This window comes from Arachis ipaensis, chromosome B3, assembly GCF_059453495.1.
Source record: "Arachis ipaensis isolate K30076 ecotype BB chromosome B3, ASM5945349v1, whole genome shotgun sequence".
Lineage (NCBI taxonomy): Eukaryota > Viridiplantae > Streptophyta > Magnoliopsida > Fabales > Fabaceae > Arachis > Arachis ipaensis.
This window is the reverse complement of record NC_142438.1, coordinates 26,472,213-26,480,726: the sequence shown is the minus strand read 5'-3', so window position 1 is coordinate 26,480,726 and position 8,514 is coordinate 26,472,213. Positions and strand designations below refer to the sequence as shown.

General features: G+C 36.4%; 1 protein-coding gene across 3 annotated transcripts; it reads right to left on the bottom strand.

Moving 5' to 3' along the window:
• Positions 1 to 244: 244 nt before the first annotated feature.
• Positions 245 to 1,895, bottom strand: LOC110269608 (uncharacterized). 3 transcript variants are annotated; one of them, XM_088509947.1, is made up of 4 exons: positions 1,502 to 1,895; positions 1,004 to 1,054; positions 634 to 676; positions 360 to 495 (listed from the first exon to the last, which is right to left on the bottom strand). In XM_088509947.1, the coding sequence occupies exons 1-4, from the start codon at positions 1,838 to 1,840 to the stop codon at positions 482 to 484; spliced, it is 447 nt and encodes a 148-aa protein (XP_088366073.1). In that variant the 5' UTR covers positions 1,841 to 1,895; the 3' UTR covers positions 360 to 481. The 3 variants fall into 3 exon arrangements, with proteins under 3 accessions (XP_088366072.1, XP_088366073.1, XP_088366074.1); XM_088509948.1 differs by having other exon boundaries at positions 383 to 495; positions 993 to 1,054; XM_088509946.1 differs by lacking the exon at positions 634 to 676 and having other exon boundaries at positions 245 to 495.
• Between the last annotated feature and the right edge of the window lie 6,619 nt (positions 1,896 to 8,514).

The window sequence follows — 8,514 nt, the reverse complement described above, 5'->3', positions numbered from 1 at the left end:
TAAACATTTATGAATACCTGCATTTTTAACCTTTTTTGTCTTAAAAAGAACTTCAATTTAGAAAAGAAGAAGAAGATATTTTGCTTATGTCAAATTTAAGTTTAAGATGAAAGGTAGCAAAGTTCATCAGTGTATAATAACACTAAAATACTATATATATATATATATATATATGAATTGAATATTTGAATTGTTGGATCCAATGAAAAATTGGTTCACTTCATTAGATACACCATGAAGTTTAATTAATTATAAGCATGAGGTAGGGGAGTATTTATATTCATATATATATGTATACTAATATATATAAAACTAATTAATCAAAACCTAGATATAATAATATAATTCACTACCATACACAAAGGAATTAATATTCAGCAAAGGCCTCTCTTCTTTGATTAATTCAGTGCAGGAGGTGCAGCCATCATCATATCTCCCATTAAAATCCAATAATTTTTTTTGCTCATCTCTTTGTTCTATGTTACTGCAGTTTTCCTAATATAAAAAAGGAAAAACAAAATATTACTTATTGTTGTTAGCTGAAAATTGGACAAATTAATTGTTCTCTTCTAAAATCAACAAAATGCCAAGAAAAAGTTAAAGTGTTACATTTATTTTGGTTTGAGGTTATACCTTTGTTTATGGAATAATAATGCTTGGGGTTGTATTTCCTTTCCTAACAAATGGTTTAGTGGGAGGGGAAAAAAAAAAAAGAAAAGAAAAGTTCTTTCAAAGATGAAAAATACACCAAGAATTTAATTAATTAAATAAATAATTTAATTTTGATATATTGACAGTGTAAATAATTTTATGTGTACATTAAATTACGTAATGACACATTAATAGAAATAATTATTTTATACATTGACCATGTATATAATTATAAAAAAATAAATATAATTTAGATAATAATATAAAATTTTTTACACTGTAAATATATTAAAATTAAATTTTTAATTAAATATTTTAAATGTACGTAAATTCAGTTGAACCTGATCTCCACCTTTAAATCTTCCATTTGTTTTGGCTTCTCAAACTGGTTTCCATACAAAACCTAAAAATGCAATAGATAAGTCAAAGAATCATTAACCTAATTATGATTAGTGTGGCAAAAGTTGAAAACTTTATAGCAAACAAACAATAATTAAATTGTAATAATAATCGTCATTCCAAAACACTTATGTCATAAAATTAATTTAAAAAAAAATTTAAATCGTTAAAAAAATATATAAATAATTTTATCTTTAATATAAAAATTAAAATTTATACGTCATAGAAACTCTAATAATATACTAATATCTGATATTATGTTATAAAATTATTTCTTTAAAAATTTTAAGTTAATAAATTCAATGAAATACGTAAATAGTTATATTTTTAATATTTTAGTTGGCCAATGTGACTTCAATATATTGAATTGGTCAAATATTTATAACAGAATAATGGGATTCAGGGAAAACAAGAAGATAAATTGTAATAGCATTAGAGAAAGGAAAAGAACCTTGGAAGTAGTGAGAGGAGAAGTTGCAGTATCTTGCAAAGAAGCATCATCATCAAGCAAAGGTGTTTTGAAATTCTTGTTGTTGTTGTTGAAACTCATTTTCAAAGGAAACTCCTTTTCATGAGGTTTTTTATTATAGTTAGATAATCTTTTAGGAGCCGAAGAAGAAGCAGCATCAGAGACCATAATAGAAGAATAACAATTATTATTATTGTTATTGTGGTCCTCTTCATCATTATCATAATCATTATTACCATTTTTGTTGCTAAAGAATTCTTCAAAGTACTTAGTCCAACCACTCTCTTCATTGGAAGAAGGGGTTTTCCCAATGGAACTCATTTGAGGCTTAGAGAGAATTGAAGGTACAATAATTAGTGGGGTTTGGTGTTTAGTTCCAAAGAGGCAAGTTTAGTTTCCCAAACATACCATATATATATATAGTTGCAGAGAAATGGTTACAATATTGGAACAGCCACACACATATATATACATATATAAAACTATTATTAATTAAATTAATAGTTGACATATTAAATTACTGCAAGTTATTATATATTACATATTACCTATGTATCTAAAATCAAAATGTTTTACATGTGCAACTGTTTTATCCAATAATATATATTTGAAAGACGCGGAAGGGGATGGAAGAATACCCTTGAAAGCATAGCAAATCCATTTTTAATTATTAATTAGTATTAACTAATTTTTTTGAGACAATTTCACTCTCCTCCTCCCTCTCGAGTCTCGAGAGATACTAAAATGATTCTCTTTCTCTTTATTTGTAAAATGTACATTTCTTTCTCTTATAATTTTTAAAAAATGTCATCTTTAATCCATTTTAAATTTTTTGTGTTAACTAATGTCAACTTTATCCATTTTTTAAGAAAAAATATATTTTTTTACAAAAATACCCTTTAGCAAAAATTTTATTTTTTTGTCATTGAATTTTGCTTACCAAAATATATTTTAATAAATTATTTTTTTATTGATTAAATTGTATTTTAATCAAAACTTTTTTTAAATTTAATTATTAAATTATTTTTTTCTAAGATATTCTTCAATAATTTTTTAATTATCAAATTGTGATTTTACTAAAATTTTCATTAACAATTATAGTTATCTTTTACTATTAATTTTATGATATCAATATATATTGTTTTAATATTAAATAAAAAAATCTCGGTAAGATTATTTTCCGATATCAGTATATATTAACAGTGGTAAGATTTTCTTTACGAAATAGAGGGGAGGGGAGGGAAGTGTCATTTTAGCATCTCTTAGGTGAGTGGAGTGGAATTTTCCTAATTTTTTTTAGTTCTAAAACTCTTATTTTATAGAAAATTTAGGATTTAGAATTTATAATTTAAGATTAAAAATTTATGGTTTAAAATTTAACATAAATAAAATAAATTAAAAAAAAATTACCTAATGTTAACCGAAAAGTTGATTCATTATTAACCTTACTCGTACTATAATATTATTTATATTGAGTACACATGAATTGGTTTGTGAACTAAGTTTTTAAAAATTATTTAAAGGTTTATGATTTCTAAAAATAATTTTAAAATGATAATTATGAGAAAGCATGATTTTTGATATATTGTTCCACCCTAAAAATACACAAACTTACTTACCACTTATTAATTAACCGAATATATACTGCCCACAGACCATGTTAATAAAATGTAGACAAAGTATTTATTTGGAGATGAAAATTCAGAGACCAAAGTGGGAAAAGCATGAGTATGTAAATAATGGTAGCTACTAGCTACTATAGCAGATACACCTTTATTTTGATAGCATGAAAGTACTCTTAATAATTAGCCAATTGCCAAAACATGCAATCCACAGAAACTGTTTCAGATACCATCACACAATAATGTAACTATTTATCATACTTGGCCAAAACGGCTTCTCCTGAACAAAATTGTTACACCATATGTATATATAGGACACATTCGATTTTAATTTGTAAAAAGAAAAAAAAAAGGGTATCAATTTTAATTTGTCTAGGACAAAATGCAAGCCCTATTCAGCAAGGTCTTTGTCAATATTAAACCATCCGTTGCTGAATTCTCTCTCTCTCAAAAAGCAATATATGTTTGGAGTTTGAATGTCTAAGCTAGTAACTCAAGTCCTGGTTTAGAGAGCAGCAGTTTTAATTTATTTGGATAATGAAGGGTTAGAGATATGAATAATTCCCTGAGAATTAAACTTATATTTATATCTTTACTTATAAACATGAGAAAGAAAAGAATGCTACATATTTCCTTTACTATATATATATATATATATATATATATATATATATATATATATATGTTATGATGGGTAACCGGAGATTATTGGGCTGGACTCGCTGGGTTGGCCCAATCGTCTATGGAGGGAAGCCTTCGGGCGGATTCGTGTCTTCAGGGCCTCCGTCCGACTTGTGAATACAAGTGAATGGGGGTGGTACCTGCAAAGACACTCCGATGCCTAAGTCAGCAAGGGCGTAAGCAGGTCTAGAGAGTATTGGGACTTAGTGATACCTGAGAAGTGTCAATGTATTTATAGTGGTGAGCCAATAACCACCGTTGAAGTAGTTCCACCTTTTAAGGTGGATAACCGTCCCTTTATCTTAGGGAAGTTGGGATATGGCTCCTAGAAGTGGGTTGAGAGATCTTAGGGGCAGTTACTCATTTAAGTGAGTGTTTATCTGCCAGCTAATCTTCGTCCCTGACTTCTTTAGAGCAAGTCGTAGTGAGAACCGACTTCTTTAGGGGAAGATCGGTGTGGGGTGAGGCTCAATCCTTTGGACTGGGTCTTTTCGTTTGGACCTGGGCCTTAGTGTTGGGCCAGGGTATGAACAGTGCCCCTACTCGAGCCCAATTTCTTTTGAGACTTGGGTTCGAGTATTCTACTCGGGGTCGTAGCCGACTTGTGAGGGAACCGACGTGATTGTTCGGAACCGACGTGACTTTCGTGACTTTTGGTTTTCACAGTTACGTCTAATCAAACGTCGCGTCCGTTAGAGGTTTGCGTAGGTATTAATTACCTTGGTAACGGTGCACCCATTAATGACCGCTTTCCGTTTTTACCATTATGCCCCTAACGTGTCTATAAATACTTTATCTCTCTTTTGTTGTTTCGTTTCTGCGTTTTTCAAATTTTCTCATCTGTTCGTGGGGCATTCTTCGTTTGAAGGCTTTCATCTTCCCCTACCTTGCTTCCAGACAAAGGTTAGTCTTTTCTCCTCTTCTCTTTTATGAAATGTTTCTGTTTGCATGCTTTTACTTTTTTAGAGAGAGGAGTTGACTTTGTAGGCTTCTGTTTGATTCCATGCCCCTTAGGGACCCTGTTCTTGATCTTTTTCTTTTCCCTTTGTAGGTTTTCGTCAACCTTTAGGAAACAATGTCTTCTGTAGAAATTCTTGCCCAGTGGGTTGACGTCACGGTCCTAGGGGAGGAACCTATGGTCGACACCGATTTTATCACCAACCTCCGCACTCATCATAGACTTTGTACCTCTGATGAGGATGAGCCGAAGTATGAATTGGTGGTCCCGGGTCCGGAAGACCGGGTTTGTTTCGGGAGGGTTTCTGAAGTAGCCCCTCATTTCTTTTATATGTATGAGAGTATGATCACCCGCCTGGGCGTTTTTCTCCCCTTTTCTGATTTTGAGGTTGCCGTTCTACGCTACTGCCGAGTTGCTCCTACCCAGCTTCACCCCAACTCCTGGGGTTTTCTGAAAATCTACCAGTTTATTAGCCATGCTTTAGATTTTCCGACGTCCCTGACGATTTTCTTTTTCCTCTTTCACATGACCAAGCCCTTCAGTGGGCAAAATAATAAGCAACAATGGGTGTCTTTCCGAGCTATACAAGGTCAGAGAATCTTCACCCTTTTTGATGAATCCTTCCATGACTTCAAAAATTATTTTTTCAAAGTTCAAACTGTAGAGGGTCACCACCCCTTCTTCTTAGACGAGAGTTCTTCCCCTCACTTTCCTCTGTACTGGCTGGAGGCCTCCCCCTGTGAGAAATATGGTTTGGATGATCTAGATGAGGTGGAGGCTGCCATTGTGGGGGTTCCTCTGAGAAGTGTGGGGGAGGGCCCCATATCTGGATACCAAAAAATTTCTCCAAGGGTCGCCGACCTTTGTCTAGACACAACTAGGTAGCTTTTATTCATTCACTTTGTTTCCGACTTGTTTTTACCGACTTATTTTTCGGACTCTTTGGCTACTGATTGTTTTTTACAGAGATGGCGAAGAAGAATTCCAGGGAGTCTTACCAGAGAGTCCAGGAGGCCAAGGCAAGGTCTCGTGCCAGGGTTGGCGGTGCCAGGGTAACTAACGCTCCTCTTCCTTCTCCTCCCCCCTTCCTCACAATTTGGGGACCCCGAACCGTCCTATTGTCATTTCTTCTTCAACCTCCTCTCAGTCGTCCCCTCCTCCCCGATCCTCCCCTGAGCCAGAAAAGAAGAAGCGCAACACCTTGGAGTCTAGCTTTTCTTTTGAAGGTGAGGCTAACGTGGATGCACCTCAATTTGTCCGGAAATACATCTATCCCCATACCCACATAAGTATGGATGATGTTTCTATTCGGAACCACCTCACTATTCTGGCTCAGGAGAGTATTAGGGCGGCGGGGGTATGCACAAAGTTCCTTGATATGTTTGAGAAGACTCCTCTTAGCTCTCTGGGTTCAACCTCGAGGGTTGAAGAGTTGGAGGGGAGGCTTCTTATGTATCAGGAGCATGAGAGGGCGCTGAAGGAGGAGGTCGCCAAATTAAAGGAGTAAAGGGATGGCCTTCAGGAGAGTGAGCGGAAGTTGCAAGCTCGGTGCAACATGGAGGAGGGCCTGAGGCTGAAGGCGCAGGAGAGTTATGCGAGCTTGTTTGAGGACCTCGTGGTGGTGAAGAAAGATTTGCTGAAAGCTCGGAGTGACTATACCGAGTTGGAGGACTCTATTGCTGACGGGGCCGAGGAAGCATGGAGGATCTTTAAGGAACAGGTCGGAGTCCTTGCTCCCGACCTAGATCTCTCACCTTTGGATCCGGACAAGGTCGTCATTGACGGGGCTATAGTCTCTCCTCCCTCTCCCCAATACGTCACCGAGTCAGATTTGAAGACTCGGGGGCAGAGGGTAATGGAGTCTCCTCCTCGTTCCAAGGATGCTCCGAGTTCCTCGAAGGCTCACAGAACCTCCTCTCTGGCTCCTATGGATACTTCTCTCCCTGGTCCTGATGGTGCTCCGACTACTCTCCCTGACTCTGGTGGTGATCCGACTACTCCCTTCGGCTTTGGTGGTGATACTCTTTAAAAATATTTGTGGCTATATGGGGCCCGGCTTGTGGGTCCCCTCTTTTTTAAACTTTTTTTATGTTGTGGTGGTCTGCTGACATTTCTTGGCTTTTTAAGGCCGTAAACAAAATATTTGTAGAAATACCCTTTTTTAGATAAGGGTTTAGGTTGACAAAAAAGACCCCTTTTTTGGATAAGGGTTTAAGTTACCTTTCTTTGTGCATGCTTTTCTGATTTTGGTTTTTGAAAAATCCCCTTGATCTTTTTGAAAACCTTTTTCTTGGTTGTTTGTCCTTTTTGAGCCTTTTAACTTTAAGGACTTAGGACAGTCTTTTGGCTCTTTGATAGGTTTTTCGATCTCTTTTTGGTATTCCTTATACTCAATTTTTTGATTCATTGAGTTCCTATGACTTAGGTTATTTTTGCGATGCGTTTTCTTTGCTTCTCGGGGATTCATTTCGACTTATGAGTCAGAATGTTTCCGAGTTTTTCACGATCAACTTTTATAATCTCTTTACACCGACTTGTACGTCGTCGTTTCATCCTGACGACCATCTAGGTCGGTTCATGGGATTTTCACGCTTTGTCGAGCTTAAGTCGGCGTGTTTCGTAGAAAGAAAAACAAACGAAAAGGAATTTATACGAGATATTGTAAAAGATCTTTATTTATTTGGGAGGGTACTTTCGCTGCTACTAAGGGTTTTTGATAGTCCGTTCTCCCTTAGTCTCTACTGTGATGCCTCGTTAAAAATCCCTCTTCAGAAAAAATCCTTTGATTTTTGGGAAAAAATCGTGAAGTTGGAAAAAGAGTACATCAGGGAGTAGAGTTCGCATTTAACTATATTACCTTTTCATGTTACAAGCATGCCACGACCTTGGTAACTCGGTGCCGTTTAGGTCGGTCACCTTATAATACCCTTTTCCTAAGACCTCACTAACTTTGTATGGTCCTTTCCAATTAGCAGCGAGCTTTCCTTCCCCCGATTTGTTGACTCCAATGTCATTTCTGATCAAGATCAAATCGTTTGGGGTGAAACTCCTTTGAATGAATTTTTTGTTGTACCTGGTAGTTATCCTTTGTTTCAATGCTGCTTCTCTTATCTGGGCTTGCTCTCGGACTTCGGAGAGCAATTCAAGCTCCTCTTTGTGCCCCTGTACATTTCCGACCTTATTATGGAGGATCACCCTTGGGCTTTGTTCATTGATTTCTACTGGTATCATGGCTTCTACGCCATAGACAAGTCGGAAGGGTGTTTCTCCTGTGGCGGATTGTGGCGTCGTCCGGTAGGCCCATAGCACTTGCGGGAGCTCATCAGCCCAAGCCTCTTTTGCATCTTGTAGTCTTTTCTTTAGCCCCGCCAGTATGATTTTGTTAGCTGCCTCCGCTTGTCCATTTGCTTGTGGATGCTCCACCGAGGTGAACTGGTGTTTTATTTTCATACTGGCTACTAGGCTTCTGAAGGTAGAGTCGGTGAACTGGGTTCCATTATCTGTGGTAATGAAATGAGGTATCCCATACCTTGTGATGATATTTTTGTAGAGGAACCTCCGACTTCTCTGGGCAGTGATGGTGGCCAATGGTTCTGCTTCTATCCACTTTGTGAAGTAGTCTATTCCCACAATTAAGTATTTAACTTGTCCTGGGGCCTGGGGAAAAGGTCCTAACAGGTCCATCCCCCATTTTGCAAAGGGCCATGGAGAAGTTATACTGATTAGCTCCTCGG

What these genes read in the sequence shown, in the direction of transcription:
- LOC110269608 (XM_088509946.1), bottom strand. Translation starts at nt 1,840, where the DNA reads ATGAGTTCCATTGGGAAAACCCCTTCTTCCAATGAAGAGAGTGGTTGG. An exon ending in CTCCTCTCACTACTTCCAAG is followed by an intron (nt 1,055 to 1,501) that starts GTTCTTTTCCTT and finishes TTGCATTTTTAG; the next exon opens with GTTTTGTATGGAAACCAGTT. An exon ending in AACAAATGGAAGATTTAAAG is followed by an intron (nt 496 to 1,003) that starts GTGGAGATCAGG and finishes TTTTTATATTAG; the next exon opens with GAAAACTGCAGTAACATAGA.